At 33.7% G+C, this 20294-nt stretch overlaps 1 protein-coding gene and 1 pseudogene across 3 annotated transcripts; both read right to left on the bottom strand.

Annotated features, from left to right (window-relative positions):
- Positions 1–500: 500 nt before the first annotated feature.
- Positions 501–1862, bottom strand: LOC107900243 (cyclin-U4-1-like; annotated as a pseudogene).
- A 7266-nt stretch (positions 1863–9128) lies between these two features.
- LOC107900803 (dol-P-Man:Man(7)GlcNAc(2)-PP-Dol alpha-1,6-mannosyltransferase-like) lies at positions 9129–19848 on the bottom strand. Of its 3 annotated transcripts, none has more exons than XM_016826516.2 (23): positions 19475–19848; positions 19184–19266; positions 18671–18832; positions 17551–17645; positions 16304–16389; positions 16175–16216; positions 16005–16050; positions 15784–15870; positions 15398–15453; positions 15144–15261; positions 14158–14216; positions 13905–13976; positions 13531–13594; positions 13339–13442; positions 12739–12810; positions 12570–12656; positions 12050–12117; positions 11496–11564; positions 11226–11308; positions 10643–10742; positions 9904–9969; positions 9642–9735; positions 9129–9547 (listed from the first exon to the last, which is right to left on the bottom strand). In XM_016826516.2, exons 1-23 carry the CDS (start codon positions 19688–19690, stop codon positions 9467–9469), a joined length of 2010 nt encoding a protein of 669 aa, XP_016682005.1. In that variant the 5' UTR covers positions 19691–19848; the 3' UTR covers positions 9129–9466.
- Between the last annotated feature and the right edge of the window lie 446 nt (positions 19849–20294).

Genomic DNA, 20294 nt, shown 5'->3' with positions numbered 1-20294 from the left:
TATTTAGACATTGGGTTTGCTATATATTGGCAGAGGGATTGGATCTGTGCCTTGGGTCTTCCTTTATAACCCAACCATTAATTTTAATATTGGACCAGTGCCCTCATTCTCATGTGGCTGGCTATATTATCACGTTTAATTCTTCATCCAATATATAAATGCAGGCAGAAATTTGGCAGTGTGAATACAAACATTATTGGCTCTTTTGCATGATATAATGTATCTATGTCAGCACTGGAGAGCTTGCCTCTTGACTTAACTTATGATTTATTGTGACTGTTCAATTATAACTTCACTTCCAAAAAGTTCAAGACGGTCTTAGGCTAGGTGGATAAGAGCTGGTATCATATGAACCAGAATTGGGAGAAAAACTCCCATTTCAGACTCTGATACAATGTCCCTTTATGTGATATTACAAGCTATTTGAGTTCATGCATTATATATACATATGCTTTAGATATTTAGAACATTTCCTAACCACTAAAACAGCAGAATCATAATGAACCAAAGAAACTTTTTGAGAAATTTAATTGACAATGAAACTTTGATGGCCTCATCTGTACATACACAAACCAATAAGAATCCAAACCCCAAAAAGGAAACCAAAAGAAAAGAAAAGGAAAACATCCGGATTTCTAGTGCACAAGTGATGCATTCAATCTACCACCCCAAAATCCCTATACCTTTTTTAACTACAATTCAGAGCTTAACATTCAAAGGCCTCATCAAACAGCTAGTTGCTGCTTTTGATGAGATGATTCTTCTTCATTGAAACACAAATGGACTACTTTTAGTGACCTCCCTTTCCCAAAGCTTAAAGAGGATTCTGCAATGATTGGTGGAGGTTGCAACATCATCATCTTTCTTTGCAGGTAAGTGTAGTAGGTGTGAAAGGTATTGGGGGTCACATTTAAGTGGAAACCCAACCCAAATAGAAAATCCACTTCAAGGAAGTTCATTTCTGTTGTGCTGATTCCTCCTACTTTTGCATGCATTGTTGTAATACCTGAAATAAAGTTCCAAAATATCAAAAACAAGGTTGGGAGACTTGGGGTTTAGCCTTGTGACTAAATGTATATATAATGTCCACTTTCTTGATGCACATGGGAAAAAAGAGAGAACAAAAGAAGAAAGCAGGGTAGGGTAGGGTAGGGTAGGGTAGGGTAGGCCTATTCACATGCCTTTCAATGGGTTGAAATATATTTTTCTGGGAAATTGAATGGCTTTCCAATTCTAACAAGTCTAAACCCGGATTCTAATTTAATCTTTTGAAGTAAAACTAATGAAAATCCAACAAGACTGAAAGCATGAATTATGAATTTTGTTCCAAGTAACTTACATATCATCCATGAACTTTGCGGCAACCATCACACTGGTAATAAGCAGCCGATGAACGTTGAAAGAATTGATGGGCAACGAGGGTTGTCTTTGAGCAAACCGATCAAGATAAACATATGCAACAATGAAACAAGAGGGGCTACAATTTGCATACTTGTAAATCCTGTCCAAGTAGCTTTGGATTGAGATAGTTGGCCGAGTTAACCCATGAAACACCGAAATCTTCTGAGCCTTAAACCCACAGTTTAGATCATTGGATTCAGCCACTTCTTCCAGCAGGGATGACAGAAATGTTATGAGATTTGGCATCATATTTGGGTTCTCTAACTCTGCCATAACCTCAAAACAAGTGTTGAATGTGTTCCTTCTTTTTGTTATTGTTAAGGTATATATGGTTTTACTTTTTTTGTGATATAAAAACAGGTAAGGTAGACGTTAAACGGTGGGGAATTTTTCAATTAAAAGAAGAAAGTACCCTCTCATGAATTTGAATCAAGATTTGGATTGGATGTCCCTATTTGGTGGGGTTTATAAGGTAATAAAAAGTGTGGGATATGATTATTCAATTTAAAAACTTAACTTGTTGAAGAGGGAAAAAAAGTGTTTCATTAGTGGATTAAAGTCATTTTCATGAAAGGAGATTGAGGGTTTTTCCAGTGATGAAACTTGTGGCTACTGTTTGTTGCTGATGGCATGCCATACCCATCATGTGATTACATGTGGGAAAATTTTTTTTATTGTAATTTGTCGGCCCCTATACTTTATTATTTTTTATTTTTGGCTTGAAAATCTTGCATGTGTTGTAAATCTACACATTGTTTTTGTTTATGTTATTTCGATATTTTTCTTCTGTTGGTTCCATATCTATTGTTTCCATACTATTAGGGCTGCAATATTCAAGATATGTTTGTCTGAAATGCTGAACAACAAACAAGGAACACCCATGATGTCTATTTGTAAGTTGTCACCTTTTCTTGACATCTCGAAGATGTTATATAAAATCTTCCATGGATCTGCATCAAGAATACAACAATTGGTATGAACCCTCTAATATATAAAGTTCATGTAAAAATAGAATGTCGGTAATGACTATATCGCAAAGAAAAGAAAAATAAAAATAAAAAACACATAAATTTTTACGTAGAAACCCTTTCGGGAAAAAAACCACGGGCAGAGGAGAATAAAATTCACTATGTCGAATTCGAATAATTACAAGAGGAGTAGATTATGTCTATTTATAGGCTTGTAAAACCATATTCTAATAGGAGTATAGTAAGATTGAAACACCTTATTCTAATCAATATCAAATAGACGAAATTTAATAAGGTTTAAAAATCTTATTCTAAAATAAAATAAAAGAAGTGTAGTTCTATAGGGATTTTACTTTTATTTTATTTTACCACTATTTTTTTATTTAAATAAAAATTCGGGTCACTTAATTTTAATAATCTCCACATTGACACGAATTCTCAATGAACAAGTTCTTCATCTCAAACTCTCAACGAACAAGTTCTCCACCTCTTCCATAAAACCCTTAAGGGTTTAACTTCAACAATGAACACTCATCAAGTCTAAGCAATGCTCAAACTTGGTTATAGGAAGTGACTTAGTCATCATATTTGCAGGATTTTCATAAGTACTAATTTTGCTCACAACAATATCACCACGAACAATAATATCACGAACAAAATGATACTGAACATCAATGTGTTTTGTTCTCTCATGAAACATTTAATCTTTTGTAAGGAATATGACACTTTAACTGTCACAAAATACTGTATTAATTTGAAAGTCTTCATTGAGTTCACTAAAGAGTCCCTTCAACCAAATAGCTTCTTTACAAGCCTCAGTAATCGCCATGTACTCAGTTTCAATGGTAGACAAAGCGACTGTAGTTTGTAAAGTGGCTTTCCAACTGATTCCACAACCTCCGATTGTAAAGACATAACCTGTAAGAGATCTTCTTCTATCAAGTTTTCCAACAAAATCAGCATCAATATACCCAATGACTTCATCTCTATTTTTTCCAAACTGTAAGCAAACATCAATAGTACCTCGTAAGTATCTTAAAATCCACTGAACTGCTTTCCAATGTTCTTTACCGGGATTCACCATGTATCTGCTAACTGCACTGGCTGCATATGATAAATCTAGACGTGAACAAACCATAGCATACATGAGAGATCCCATTGCACTAGAGTATGGAACATGTGACATGTACTCAATCTCATCATCTGATTGTGAAGACAAAGCCGATGAAAGTTTGAAATGGGCTGCTAAAGGAGTACAACAGGCTTGGCACTCTGCATATTGAACTTAAAAAGAACTTTCTCAATGAACCCCTTCTGACTTATGTACAATTTACTTGTTTTTCTATCTCTGAGAATCTCCATACCAAGTATCTTATTTGCTGGTCCCAAATATTTCATCTCAAATTCTTGACTTAGTTGGGCTTTGACCTTTCTTATCTCTCATTTATCTTTTGCTGCTATCAACATGTCATCAACATAAAGGAGTAGATACACAAAAGAACCATCACTATTTTTCTTAAAGTAAACACAATTGTCAAAGCTACTTCTTTTGAAATCATGAGAAGTCATAAAGAAATCAAACCTCTTGTACCACTATCTTGGTGACTGTTACAAATCGTAAAGGGACTTTTTCAGCAAGCAAACATAGTTCTCTTTTTCTGAGACTGTAAAGCCCTCTGGTTGTTGCATGTAAATATCCTCCTCAAGTTCTCTATGCAAAAATGCAGTTTTTACATCTGACTGCTCAAGCTCCAAATCATACATGGCCACAATACCAATCAAAGCTCAAATAGAACTATGCTTCACAACTGGGAAGAACACATCTATGAAATCCACTTTGGAATTTGCCTGTAACCCTTTGCAACAAGCCTTGCTTTATATTTGGTTCTTCAACTCATGGAGTCCCCTCTTTCTTTTTAAACACCCATTTACAACGAACAACCTTTTTACGTTTAGGAAGTTTCACAAGATCCCATGTTTTGTTTTTGTGAAGTGATTCCATCTCCTCTTGCATAGTAAGCATCCACTTTTCTGAGTCTTCACAACTAACCGCCTCAGAATAATTAGATGGCTCTTGGTTTGCATCTATATCTTCAGCCACATTTAAAGCATAAGCAACTAGATTAGCCTCGGTATACTTCTTTGGAGGTTTAATTTCTCTTTTAGTTCTGTTTTTGGGGATAGAGTATTGTGGTGAAGAAGCAACTCTATTTTAAATTTTTGTACTGGCTTGAGGAGTCGACTCTGTTGTAGATTCTGGATTAATCTGATGTTCCACCTACTTTTGATTTTCTTTATTGGAAAAGCCTTTAAGAGATAAGTTAGGTAGCATAGAAGTTTCATAAAAAAACGTCTCTGCTAATCACAAATTTTCTATTTTCAGGATACTATAACTTATACCCTTTTACACCAGCTTTATAACCAAGAAAAACATATTTAACGGATCTCAGTTCCAATTTTCCATTATAAACATGAGCATACGCATGACACCCAAAGATCTTTAAATCAGAATAGTCAGTAGGATTATCAGACCATACCTTTTGTGGAGTTTTTTTCTCAATGGCAACGGATGAAGATTAGTTGATCAAAAAACATGCAGTAGAGGCTGCTTTGGCTGAAAATGACTTTGGTAAGTTGACATTTGACAACATATATCGAACATTCTCCATGATCGTTCTGTTTATTCATTCTGTAACACAGTTTTACTGTGGAGTATGACGAACTGTCAAGTATCTCACGATCCCTTCTGACTTGCACAGTTTATTAAACTCATCAGAACAGAACTCTAAACCATTGTCTCTACGAAGGTACTTTATTTATTTTCCCGTCTGTTTTTCAATCATAGTTTTCCAAGACTTAAATGCGAAAAACACATCACTTTTCTGCTTCAAGAAGAACGCCCAAAATTTTCTGGAAAAATCATCAATAAAAGTTAGCATGTAATTAGCTCCACCTCTCGAAGGCACTCTAGATGGCCCCCGTAGATCAAAATGAATATACTCCAACGTTCCCTTCATGTTATGGATTTATCTGGTGAATCGAACTCTCTTTTGCTTCCAAAAACGCAGTGCTCACAAAACTTCAGTTTGCAAATTCCTTGCCCATCAAGAAGTCATTTTTTGCTCAATTCTGTCATGCCATTCTCACTCATATACCCTAGGCGCATATGCCAAAGTTTAGTAATATCATCATCTGATAAAGAAAAAGAAGCGACAGCTCCATCACCATTAATAGTAAAACCCTGTAGAACATATAACTTGGCAGTCTTTCTCTGCCCTTTCATCACAATGAGGGAACCTTTGAAAATCTTCAAAACCCCACTTTCAGCTGTGTATTTGTACCCTTTTTAATCAAGAGTACTCAACGAAATTAATTTTTCTTCAATTCTGGAACATGTCGTATGTCACTAAGTGTTCTGACAACTCCATCAAACATCTTAACTTTAATTGTTCCAACACCTGCGATTTTACACGAAGCATTATTTCCTATCAAAACAACACCTTCAGACACTATTTTGTAAGTTGTAAACCAATCCCGATTGGGACTCATATGGAAGGTGCAGCCCAAATCAAAGATCCGCTCCTCCCTCACTTTAGAATTGTTGACAGAAGCGACTAAAAGTTCACCATTGTTGTAGTCTTCTACAAAATCAGCTTCACCAGAATTTTCTGGTTGTTTTCCCTTTTGATTCGCAGCCTCCCTTTTGATCTTATTCTGAAGCTTATAGCACTTAGATTTAATATGTCCTTTCTTCTTGCAGAAGTTACAAGTTTTACCTCTGTTTGAAGACTTCGATCTACCCTTAGATTTACTGCGAGGATTCCGTTCCTGTGTCCTTCCATAATCATCATCAGCATTCCGATCTTGTCTCCCACGAACAATGAGACCCTCTCCTTGAGAGTTGATTTTAACCACAAGATGCTTCATCTTATCATACGAGGTCAAAGAATCATAAATCTCATCAACTGTGAGACTCGCGGCTATATAAAATCGTGTCTCTAAAGGTTGAATAAGACGGGGGCCACGAACAAAGTAGAATCAACCATAGATCTTCCTTATCATACTAAACATCCATGGCCTCCAAGTTTGAGAGAATTTCTTTAAACACTATTAAATGTTCATGCACACACGCAACTTCCTCCAAACGATGAGCATAAAGACGCTGTTTCATATGCAGCTTATTGGTTAGAGTTTTCGACATACATATTTGTTCCAGCCTCTTTCATAATCCAGCAGCGGTCTTCTCCTTCATCACATCTTGCAAAATTTCGTTAGACAAATACAGATGTAACTGTGTTAACGCCTTTCGATCATTACGCTTCTTCTCTTCCTCCGTCAATGTTGAAGGCATCTTATCTACCCCTAGCAGGGCTTTCTCTAAGTCCATCTATGCAAGAATTGTCTATATCTTTATCTACCACAATGCAAATCTGGTGTTGCGATTCAACAGCGGAATTTCATACTTCAAAGATGCCATTACCGTGATTAAGATAAATAACCTGGAAGCTCGGATACCAATTTGTAAAAATAGAATGTCGGTAATGATAATATATTGCAAAGAAAAGAGATAAAAATAAAGAACACATAGATTTTTATGTGGAAACCCTTTTGGGAAAAAAACCACGGGCAGAGAAGAAGAAAATTCACTATGTCGAATTCGAATAATTATAAGAGGAGTAGATTATGTCTATTTATAGGCTTGTAAAACTATATTCTAATAGGAGTGTAGTAAGATTGAAACACCTTATTCTAATAAATATCAAATAGATGGAGTTTAATAAGGTTTAAAAATCTTATTCTAAAATAAAATAAAATAAGTGTAGTTCTGTAAGGATTTTATTTTTATTTTATTTTACCATCGTATTTTATTTAAATAAGGATTTGGGTCACTTAATTCTAACCGTTCAGACATGATATAAACAAGCAGTTTATGCTATTAATTTTTGTGTTTTGCCCCCACTTACTTATCAATGATTAAGCTTTAGATATTAAAATAATCTCACCCTAAGATTCCACTTTCACTATGCAACCAAATAATTAACTTTCACTTTCATGGTTTTTAAATGATGAGCAAATCCAATTCAAATTTACCATATTCAGTTGGTGATTGAAACCGAAATATATAAGAAAGAAAATAAGTTGGAAGAACATATATATAAGGGAGTCCCAAGCTGGAAACACGTTTTTGTTGGAGTGAAAGAAGAGGAAAAGCATGTCTGGTTAAGTCACAAAAATGGTTGATCAAGGTGGGGGTATTGAGATTAAAGCTCAAAAGCTTGTCCATGTTGCAGGGTGCCTTCTTAATCCATGTGCTTTTCCATGTGAGACCACCCCCTCCACACAATTTGGTACACCTCCATATTTAATCTAATTTCTTACTTTATATAAAACTAAAGTTCAAAATATAAACAGCCTGCCAATCTTATTCTCCTTGATGCATTCCATTAAAGAGAAAAAAAATATTTGGTACAGCTATTGAGGCCCTCAAAGTTTTTGAAAATTTTAATTACACCCTTAAATTTTTTTTAAGTAGGCTTCCCAAGTTTTTAAAGATTCTCGTTAACCCTTTAGAAATTTTTAAAAAAAAATTAATTGAACTCTTCAATTTTTATTTTTTATTTTTGTAAATTTTCCTTAAAACTCTAATATTTTTGAAAGTTTTAATTAGACTTATCAAAATATTTGAAAATTCTCATTAAAACCCTTAAAAGTTTTTTAAAATTTTGGTTAGATCCCCAAACTTTAATATCAAGATTCGCCACTATTCTAAATATTCGTGAATCACGAATAGGAGGCAAGAGAAAGAAAGCACTCAAACAATAGAGGCGAGGAACAAGTGCAGTATTGGCAAGCATACTTCCCACGACGGAAACGGTTACGAAAAGCAGTCAATAAACTATGAATGATGTTTCATTTAGGCCTTTCTACATATATGTTGAAGTCGTAGGAAATATTGTCATTATCACCGAGGGATTGGAGTTTGTTTAGTAGTTTATGATTAAGATTGGGTGGTATTTGATTTGGAATTTAGATATAGTTATGGGTAGCCAATTGTGGAAGAAGAGAAAGAGTGGAGGACACCATCAAAAGTAATGAAAGAGTCTACTTCAATTAAAAATGCTGATAAGCTAAGGACAAATTTTCCTTACTAAAGAAATATATTATATTCCTCTAATTATCATCCTTTGGTAGATTCCTTAGTGTCATTTAGGGTAAACTTAATTTGACCCTTCACCAATATTATTAGAAATTGTAAATTTGAGCTGTTCTCCTCGTGCAAGTATAATAAGCATTGTGCTTTGATAAAATTTCATTAATATTTGTAACTTTTTTCCTTATTCAATATTAATATTAAAATTTTAATAAAAGAAAGTAAACATTACATAAAAAAAAAAACATTCTTTCATCTTATAAATATTGGATTTTATTAACTGTTTATCGACGTATGTTATAGGCCAACCTGGGCTTGAATAAATGTGTGGTGTTGATACCATATAAAATAGTGTAAAGATGATCGATTTGCAATTAAATTATTATATAAAGATATTTTTTTATAATTATATCATTATAACAATTTTTAACATAGGACTAATTTAAATTTTTTGAATTGTTGAAATATTGAAAAATATTATATTAGTTGCAAAAAAATACACTGTTATTCTTTTATATCACAGATATATTAATTAATTTAATTTATAATAATTTATTATTATATTTTACTTCAAAAACATTATTTATAAAAAATATAACTCGTTTGAATACTTTTCTTAACAGCATATCTACTTGTATAACATTTTATTAACTGTAGGGGATTTGGCTTATAAAATTACAGTCGGATGTGAATTAGATAAAGGGAGTTGGTTTACATACACGACGAGCAACCTACCTTCTGCTACCTTCAACTGAACTCTATTCGAACTCGGAAATGTTAACTTGGCTTATAAAATCACAGTTGGGTACAAGCATTTGTAGCAATAGCCATTTCGTACCTTTGGCTGTCTTGCCCATCTCTCACAAAAATGAACAAAGATTTAACTAACTGCCTTTTCATGGGCTAAATCTTCAGAGCAACTTAGCGAGTACAAAATTCAGTTAGTTTAAGAGCATCCTGGCCAAGGTTTAAGCATAAGCTCTTCATTTTTTATATTTCCATGAATGTACACTTTGGGCTCTTTATCCTGCACGAGTACATTTGGGTCAGACCTTTTAGTGGAAACCCTAAATCTATCATGCCATATAGCTTACTTACAATGCATGGTTTGGATTCCTTACCAGGATGATAGGTGGGAACCCAGATTGTCTACGTAGTCTCGAGAAGCCATTCACATAAAATAAACACTTGTACCCATCAATAGTGCGATGCTCACTGTTTAAGAGACGAGAAAAATAAGTATGAACAAGGCCATGAATTCTCTCAATAATCGTTCCATTTTCCTTTGATAAAATGCTCATTTCTTCAGGCATGACATATTTTGACAAGATGACTACTTGTTAAATAAAAGCCAGAAAGGTCAAAAGGCAAGTGGGAACTCACTTTATAAGATAGGTGAAATTTCTCTGGCCAAATTCCTCAAGGGTAATCTCTTCTTCTTTTGAGTATCTGTATTAATAAAGATATAGTAACATTCCAGGTCAAGAAACAATTAGAAGTGAAAACAAATAAACAAAAAAAAAGGTGCTTTCATAAGAAATGTGGCAATAAAACAAAAATAATTGTAAATTTACGCTCCTCACCCAGTCACCCTAAAGCTTAACAGGGAACCTATCATATCAAATTATCAATATAAGAAGCAAATAGTATTCAGTTGCTGCTGTTTTGTGGTGAATGATAAGGGAATAACAGCAGCAGAAAAAAATAAAAACAAGAAAATAAGGGTCACAACTGCTTGAGCGTTTTCCCAATATCCCCATTCAATTTTATTTTAACTTGTTTCAAATCTTCTTCCAACATTAATAAAGATTCGTTCATTGATCAATTACTCACAGGGTAGCGTTTCAAATTTAGTAGTACATAACTGCTAGGACCATGGGCTGCATAAAGCATTAAAAGGCTAACATTGCAAGGCAACTTCACCAACAATATAAGCCCATTTCTCATACTACGTATTACACCATTGTGCTTTATTCAGATGATATTTGATGCTAGGCCCTTTCTGACGACCACAAACCCACAACTATAGCCACGAGGTTCTATTTTGACATTAGTTACATAACCTAATTTTCTGATTCTACATGTAACATAAGAAATAGTGTAGCACATGTAAAGAAATTACCTCCATGGCCACTCATTTTCACAGAAAAGGGATATTCCATTCATGGCTGAAAATGGATCAATGTGAACCCAGAGTTCATTGGACTTGTTAGCAAGATGGCCTGTTCAAAGACGAACCAGGACAAAAAATATAAGCAAGTAACAACGAAGAAACATTCAGAAACAAATGACAATAAAATCTTTACAGGCAACTAAACAAGGAGAGAAAAAATGGGGGGAGGGGGAGGAGTGAGAGAGTTTTGGGCTGTCACCAAAACAAGGATATGTAGCTTTATAGTCTGCTAGCCTGACCTGTACAAAATTACTAAAATAGACGCATGAAAACAAGCTTCCAATCTCCTCCACTAAACCGTTAACCATACACAGAGACATTGAAGGAACCATGCACAAGCACACACAGAAAATATTGCCATCTTTAACTACATATGCTTTATAGGCAAAATCTATTCTATATTCCATATCTTCTTTTTTGATAACAGGTAAATCATAAAGAGCCATCAGAAGGGATACACAAGTGGTAAGACAAATATATGAGAAGTTATGTGTATGTATGCCTATGAGATAAAGAGATAGGAAGGACTCACCAATCTGATGCAACTCTTTTAGTGCACGTCCACTGGGATAGTTCTCATAGGATGCCATGAAAGTAATGATTGTGCACCCTAGACTACAAAATAAAATGAGTAGATAAAAGGAACTTAGAATCATTTATCAACCATCCATAATCTGGAACATGGGACCTAATGGTGCTCAGACGAGCCCAAAATTATGGATAGAAAAGATTCTACTATCATATACAATCAGTTGTAGTGACATGCTTCACAAAAAAGGAACATGAAAAAAATTCACCTAACCTGATTAAAAGTAATCCCAGCATGACTAAATTGACAAATTTCCAGAAACTCTTCTTCCTGTTGTTGTAGCTGTAACAAGAAGACAAGACTAAATTATATATTCCGCTAGCACAATAACAATTGAAAACAAAAAGACACAAAAAACAGCACCACGCATGAGTACCAAGAGCAAGTTAAGGAGGGGAAGACTGCAATCAATTCACAGTCAATCTTATATGCTCAACACAAAAGTTTAGGATCAACTGCGTTACATCTTCAGATCTCCAGGATAACAAGGGAGGTGACTTTATTCAAAAATACAAGCAGTCACACACACACCACTACAGCTAGAAATCTGGCGCTGTTAAAACTAAAGCATGCCAGATTTGTAAATTACTAAAAACCTTGCAAGATTATTATATCTTTATGTAAGGTGTTCATGTGCTTGAAATGTTTTTTTAAATAATCCTTTTAAATTCAGAAGTTACCCATATAAATATGTAAACTAAAACATTTTATCAAAAGTTTCTGACAGTTTAAACTTCAAAAAAGAAGAAAAGAAAAAGAAAACATACATTCTGCTTGCTGCAACTGCAGCAGATAAGTTAAAGATTGGAACTGAGCTGATAATAAAACGGAGCTCCTGCATCATTCAACAATGTGATGAGAATTGTTTGAGTAACTTGACATGTGTTTGTCCTTTTCTAAAGAGATAAAGCAACATTTAGTCCCTGATCGTGGAACTGTTCCCAACTTGGTCCATAAACTTTTTTTTGGTCGACATTAGTCCCAGAACTTGGCATTTTTCCCAATTTGGTACTTGAACTTGAATTCCATTAAGGTGTGATGACGTGACATTCTAATATTGTGCCACATCATCACTAGAAAATTTTATATAATTTTTTTAAAAAAAATTAACTTTTTTTTCAAGTGATGACGTGGCACAATCTGAAAGTTCCATGTCATCATAGCTTAACGGAACCCAAGTTTAGGGACCAAATTGGGAAAACTTGCCAAGTTCAAGACTAAATGTTGCTTTATCCCTTTTCTAAATCCCTAACCAAGCCCATAATGTATAACTTTACTTTGTTATACCTTGTGTGGAAGCTTAGAGTAAAGTACAACAAAGGAAAGTGCTGGTAAAACCAGAGGAAGAAGCCTTCTGTCAAGTAAGACCCCAAGCTACAAAATAAAACAAAAATAAAATGCAGTAGTTCAGAATAATAATGTAGTATAACTTTAAAATTACAAGTTCAAGACTCACCATAAAAAGTGGATATGCAGTGAGTAATGAACGAGGGAGTGCAGAAGTAAAATACCAGTGAATGGAATGCGTCTAAATAAAGAATATCATTAAGGAACAAAGATAAAAGAGAATACCAAAGAAACACACACAAATATGCACTATAAAATACAATCCTTAAATATGCATTTCCTGATAAGCAAAAAATTGAACATAAGATCAAAAGGAGGTACGAAGAACTAATAGAGCTGATGGCAATTACAAAATCTTCAAAGACTAGCAAATCCAATAAAGTAGATGGCTATTCATGCAGGAAGTTTCCAGCCTTAGCCAATAACAGGATAAACCACAATTATTCACAAAGAATGCATAGGAAATAGAATGGGACTTCTAATAAATACTACAGATCCATTACTAGTGCTTAGTGGACACAAATGAAGAAGATTCATAAGGAGATATCTCACATCTGCAAACATCTAATAAAGTAGAAATTACAATAGGAAAAAGTTGTAAATGGAACTAGTCAACCACATCAATCAAAAATAGTGATGTGCTATTTCAAATTAAAAAAGAAAAAAGAAACTGGATTGTGCAATATGAGAATTCTTTAAAAAAGGATACGCCCCATTCAGAACTTCGATTAAGAACAGAGTTAAACCAAAACACTTCAAATTCAGGCCAAAGAAACCTCTTCCACATGATTGAATCAACCAACACAGTGAGACCTGAGCTGAGAATAATTTCATAAGTTGATAACAGTAGATGAATCCTTAATGAAAAGCTTTGAGATTTTATAAGAGAAAATCAACCAACCTATACACAAAAGAGTGGTCACAGTGCAGCACTTAAATGCTCTCCAAAATGAAATTGACTTGGTCTGTCATTGATAAAATGAATTCTTATAGTCAAGCACAAATTTAACTAAACAACATGCTATCAGATCCAAATATGTAACTAAAATACACTAACACAATAATATCAGATAACATTATTAATTGATTCATTATAGAGAGCAACAGATAACATGTGATTGCTAGTGAAGCATGTGCATACAGCAATGACCACACTTGACAAGACAAGAAAACAGTGTGATGCTACAAATGTTTTGAACAAAATTATGTCACTATTTCACAAGAGTAGTGGAAAAGATGAAAGAGAGAAAAAAAGTACAGTAAACAACCACCTACCAACAAAAGCTCCAGGCCAAGAGGACAAAGAAGCAAGACTACATCACATCTAAAGATGGTTGTAGCGAAGACCTGTTCATTAAGAATGCAGTGAAAAATAAGATCTCAGCAATCCAAAATCAGGATGCCATATCTACAAATTACAAAGTACCAAAAACTGCAAGCAAATTTTATCACAGGTCATGAAAGGAATACATTTAGAACAAACAACCACTAACAGAAGCATGATCGAAGAAATCAACCAGCCACATACCAGATAGTTTAAAGCGGTATAAAAATTCCCTTTCAACCAATGCCCATACGCCAAATTTACTGCATAAAAGGAAAATCGGAAATAGCTGAAGTTTCATTGACTTCTTCACAAGAAAAAGAGTAGATAAATCCACAGTTGCTTTCAGAGAAAAAACAAAAAAACCTTCATTACGAGAAAGTACTTCTATTTGATAAAAAAAAAGGACAAACAGAAACAAGTTACATAAACATTGTCAATCCAATCTAAGACATTGTCGTGCAGAAAATAGAAAAAATAAGTATACTGGAACAACTAATATTATCATCTTTTCCTTATATTTTCTCACCATTCTCGTTTTCTTTCTTTCTTCTTTTTTGCCTATTTTATTTCTAAATATCAATCACTCTCAGCTTGTAAAGAGTAGAATATCCAAATCACAACAAAGTTTCTATATAACAAACTTATCCTTTCAATCGACACTGCCAAGTTGAATAAAATCATCATAAATCATGATCAGAACCTCAGGCAGTATAATTCACTTAGGCACATGTTTAAGGCAATCAGTCTACCCCAGCCCTCTAGGAAGTGAAATTCTTTTCACAACAAATAACAAGTTTATAATTTCAAGAGATAAATAGTAAAACTGGTGCTTGGTGAAAACCTATTACTTCTTTTCTAACAAAATAAGTTCTTTTAATTTGAGCAGTCATTGTTCATCTTTATAAAGCTAAGTGATTATAATACCATTTTGCATAAGTGACTCATCCGACCCAAATTCAACAACTTTAGTAGCAATATTGCACACCAAAGTATAACTCTTGATCTCTTTAAAAGGACTAGGACTACATGAGCAGACACCCCACTTATAGATGCAAATCAACCCATTCTTGTTTTACACATAGCAAAACCATCCAGATGTTCAAGTAAACCATAAGGGTGAAATGTAAGTGCATTTGTAGTAATGGCATAAGTGAGGATATAGAAGTTAGACTGCAAGAAGGAATCACCTACACCCATAGCTAGTATATTTGGAAGTGCACGAGAGCAATAGAACAGCAAGTGAAACTGAATTGCAGTGAAAATTACAAAGAATGCTTCAACTTGATGTCCAAACTTGTTTCTGACCTGCTCAAACAAACCTCAATGATTAGAACTCTAAAGTGAGTCTTCAGATAAAGTTGAACCTTCAAGTAGAACAATAAGAGAGAAGAAAATTGTAAAAACAAAATAAATCAACAGCACTGGAAAAAAAGCTAAATACCTGAATACGCAGAAAACGTAATGTAGATAGTATGATGCAACCCAATGCCAAACGTACTTAAAAAAAAAAATACAGTGCTTCAGTAACTATAGGCAATATGCATATCACTGCAAAGTCAACAGTGGCATTAACACTGAGCAAAAAGGGGGGTGGGGGTACAAAAAACCAAAAACCATCCATGGTATTTTACAATAAGTGCTACAAATTTTATATTATTTATCCAAATAGCTAAAACCATTGAATAGAAACAGTAATATGTTCCTTTTTTTCCCACTAGTTGATCCTGTTATTGATATCATCGAAATGGCATGTCTTAAAAGAATTACAAATTTCATTTAGAAATAACAAACACAAGTCTATCAGCTATGAGTATTCAGATAACAAACCAATTATAAGGCTATAAATCTTTGGCAAATGCAGCAGTTGCACTGCTAAGACAATTGGAGATGAGAAAATTGACACAAGGAAAGCCCCTGCGAAGAAAAGAATCATACAGTGCTGTCAAATTTTATAAGTACGGCCTATTCGAAGTGGTTTTAAGCAAATAAAAAAAAAAGTCAATTTCACTCATTCTTACAAGCAACAGCCAATAAATATTTAAGCTTACCGATAAAAGTGCGAGGAACAACACCAGGAAACTCCAAATGATCATACTGATATCAGAATCAAAACATCCAAACATAAAACTAAGCATAAATTAAGAAATATCGCAGAAATATCATAGTTTTAAAGTGAAAAAAAAAAGAACAAAAAAAAGGCATGGACAAGTGAACTTACATTATCTAAGTGATGTCGATGATAAAGAATATCATGCATAGCCTTAATAAAAAAAAAAGACATTTTACAAGAGAAAATGAAAAAGAAGTCAATAACTAAAAGGAAAAAAATAGAAATAAAGAAGATTACCTGAATGTTGAAGCTTTCTTCAACTTTAGTGTAGGGCACCATGAGCACATAAAACGCGGCAATAGATACCAGAAGTAAATCGTAGCCTATCAAAATCAGTCGTAAGTAAACTCAATAGATACAAATTACACGGTTTCTGAACAAATTTAAAAGCCGAATTTTACCATAAAGCTGTAGAAATTTGGAAGCCATTGTTGCGCACTCTGCCTGATGAGAGAAAAGGCGTAAAACTAAGAATGTTGGGTTAGATCTAAGTTTGAAGTTTGACTCAAAACTAAAATTGGATCTATGAACATCTGGGCTTTTGAAAGCCCAAAACAAGGCTTGTAGATGAGTGAAATATTTCAGTCATTTTTATTAAGACTATAATTCATGGAATTAATGATTATTTAGTGGTTTAAACAAAACAATTAAACTCTAAATTGTTTAGGCAGTTCAAATTCGAATCATTCTTATGTTTAAAAAGGAAAAAATTATCTTTTAAATTTATTTTAATTAAATTAAAAAAAATGATGTTGAGTGCTATTTCTTCGACCCGTGAAAGATGGTATGAAACTGTGATCTCACGTTTTTTTTATCCCTTTCCAATTAGATAATGACAAATCAAATTTTTCATCGTAATTTCGGATTTAATTTGTCATTCTCTCATAAGGATAATATGGATAACGTGGAATCACAGTATCTCACAAAGAAAATTTTCTCTTACTCTCAAGATGTAAACATTTCTTCAATTTTAAAAGTAAGAAAAGGATTAAAAATTTTACCTTAATTTATAATTTGAAACAAATAAAGTAGTTTTGGGATTGAGGGAAAAATAAAAATCAAAAGCAATGTGGAAAACATCCAAACGACAGTTATTTTGGTGTGATACAAAGAGTTAATTTACTGTAGTGAGGGCATGTTTTGAATTCAGCAAAGCAATGGTGTAGTACACTGTTGTTATCTCTTTGATGAAAATATATATGGTGTATGCACAATATAGTGTATCCTTTACAATTGATAGCTATTGCCATCTTTACATGGGGAAAAATAACAATAGATACATAAGATCATATTGATCATCCTGTCTGCAAGTGGATCCACCATAAAAATAACTACCATATATGTCAATATTTGGATAAAGATAAGTCAAAAGATATATAATGATCACATTGAATGTTTTGATGTTCTAAACCCTATTTAGAAAGATGTAAAGCCGTCATTCTCAGAAGAATTTGAGTCATCACATGGAGAGTGATTGTGTCTACCTTCGTAAGTTGTTATCACCATTCGACAATCCTCAGACAATCGTTCAACTCTCTTCTTCACTCTACAGTTGTTGTGCGTACAACGATAATAGCTTCTGCACCAAGTAACTCAAACACAACCTTGTGTTTAGCCCTAGATTAGTTAATAATCATCAACTATGCAGTTGTATATATAAAAACATGTTTGGGTTAATCTTTTTATGAATGGAACATGTATTATTGAGAAATGGAACAAACAAGTGCGCATGCGCCATGCAGCAGTGGTCAGCTTTTCTTTAAACTTGGATCTATGTTTAAAGAGCTTCTTCACACTTGCTGTAAGTCATGAACTCATGATGCAAAACTGTGTCAGAAATCCATGTCAATTTGTTCTTCAAGGATAAATTTCATATAAATGTTTAAGCAAACTAATCCATCCCCTCCTTCCAGTACTTTTGACGAAGTTATGATAAAAATTTATGACAATTTAGACACCATCGCAACATCATAAAAATAATTTAAAATTAAATTTACATAACTTTATTTTTAATAGCCTAAAGTGCTTACGTGGTACTTGTATTATAAAGACTAGATTAAATTAGTCCGTATGCTATTAAATAGAATCAAATAAGTTCAAATTATAACAGAATTAATATTTATTGTATAAAAAGAAAAGTCAAGTGCTAGAAATTAGCGGTAATTCTTTCTTTAATAATAGAGGAATCTATCAAACACATTCACCTTCGTGTACACATTGCATCAAATATTCACTACTATATAGCATAGCCATCGTGCATTTCTTATTCAAGTTTCAATACCCTGGCCCTTCTTCTTGAGTATTATTCATTACCAACATATCTGTCATATGGATGTTCATACATGTATAAACTTGTTTATTCGAATCTTGACAATTATATGCACACAAATATGACACTTTCAACAAATAATAATAACAACAAAATATGTTATATGAAAACTAGCTAGTGCTAGATGATCCAATAACCCTGTGCTGTAATCTAAACATTCTGCTGTCGTGGTTTCTAAAAAAGGAAATAATCTTTGAAAGCTTGTATGAACATATCATTAGGCTATTGTTCAAATTCATGAGGTAAAAAAAAAAAAAACTTAAGCAGGTACGTACCTTGGATGAAGGCTGTTCTTGACAACCTTCTGCCCATATTTTCTCCACTTATACCCATCGTCTAGCACGTCCACATCACTTCTCGTTTGGAAACAAAACCTTGGTTCTCTAAGCTTTCTCCTAACCTTCACTTTGTTCTTCTCTAAGGCTGAGCTCCTCCACCTGCCAATCATATCCCCAAAGTTGCTCAACCCCCTTTTTTTTCTGTATATTAATGGAAGTCGAAATTTAGATTTATTTGATGGATGGGTACATGAATGCAGATTCAACTATACTAGTTTGCCTTCTTCATGCCCAGTATAAGTGCATATACCGTACAAAAAAACAACCCTCTTCCATATAAGGGCAGATCTTAATGGATTTTATGCATCTAGGGTATATATATATATAAGCTAGCGTGCATGTAATGTATATTTTGGTGGGAATCTCTGTCAGTACGTTTGTTCTTGATAGAGAACATGACCCAAAAAAAGAGAAAGAAAATGGAAGCAAAGGGAAAAGAAATCAGAATACCATGAATTATTATTTCCATCCTTGACGTTACTGCCGCAGTTCTCATCGTGTACAGCTTTGGGAATGGGATCTAAGGTCCCTACCTAAAATATTTATATATATATAAGATACAAATACCAAGAAAATTGTAAAGAAGCAGAAAATTGTAGACAAAAATCCCATATCAAAGCTCAAGTTTAAGGACCAAATATACATACATATATACATACATACATACATAGTGAAACTTAAAAAAGATTTAACTTTTTTGCTTTGGGTAAAACCTAATTTCCAAAGAGCCTAGCTAACTACCTGGTCGTTATGGGTGATGAACCTCAAGGCGGTGGTGGAATTGGTGGTGTTACTAACAGGAGAGGTAGTGAGAGGCTGAGAGGGAGACAAGAAACTCATAACCTGGTTTTCTTCAAATTGCAGAAACCCTGTTTCATGGATCGCTTGTGGTGGTGGAGTACTACTTGAGAATGAAACTTGTAGCATGTAATTAGGGACTCCCCTTTCTCCTTCCATTTGCTTTTTCAAAACAAACAAAACCCAAAGAAGCTCTCCTCCTACTGCTCGTCAACTAGTAGATAGATTGTTTCTCCTGGAAATTTTTCATTATTATTATTTTTCTGCTCTATATATCTTGTTTAATCGTCCGCCAGTACCGCAAATGCTTTCTCTACTGCACAGTGAAACTAAATTATTAAGGGGATATAAGGAAAAGAAATGGAATATTATAATAGGACTTATTATTACTTACAGTAAATAATTTTGGCATTTTATGGAATTCTTTTGATGCATGCATAGATGTGTAAGAGAGCTGGTTCAATGGGACATATATATCATTTCTCTTATTGACTATATTCAGATTTATATATACATATATATATGTTTTCTTAATTCATCTTTTTATAGCTATGTCTATATAGGATCAAGATGCATAATTAGCATCAAATTTGGGGGGCTTTTTCCCTATGAATTTGGGATTTTTTGGTTTTTAAATATATTTCTTTGAGCTGAAAATATTTGCAATATTGTACTTTATAATTGGACTAATTAAGGAAATCAATGCTAAGATTGAATATTGAGGATATATGCATACTTTAGGGGAGGAAGTGAATGATACACC

Source organism: Gossypium hirsutum, chromosome D08 (assembly GCF_007990345.1).
Source record: "Gossypium hirsutum isolate 1008001.06 chromosome D08, Gossypium_hirsutum_v2.1, whole genome shotgun sequence".
NCBI classification, from domain to species: domain Eukaryota; kingdom Viridiplantae; phylum Streptophyta; class Magnoliopsida; order Malvales; family Malvaceae; genus Gossypium; species Gossypium hirsutum.
This window is presented reverse-complemented; position numbering and strand designations above follow the sequence as displayed.

What these genes read in the sequence shown, in the direction of transcription:
- LOC107900803 (XM_016826516.2), bottom strand. Translation starts at nt 19,690, where the DNA reads ATGGAAGGAGAAAGGGGAGTCCCTAATTACATGCTACAAGTTTCATTC. An exon ending in AAAAGAGTTGCATCAGATTG is followed by an intron (nt 10,743 to 11,225) that starts GTGAGTCCTTCC and finishes GTCTTTGAACAG; the next exon opens with GCCATCTTGCTAACAAGTCC. An exon ending in GGTTCCCACCTATCATCCTG is followed by an intron (nt 9,548 to 9,641) that starts GTAAGGAATCCA and finishes GTACTCGTGCAG; the next exon opens with GATAAAGAGCCCAAAGTGTA.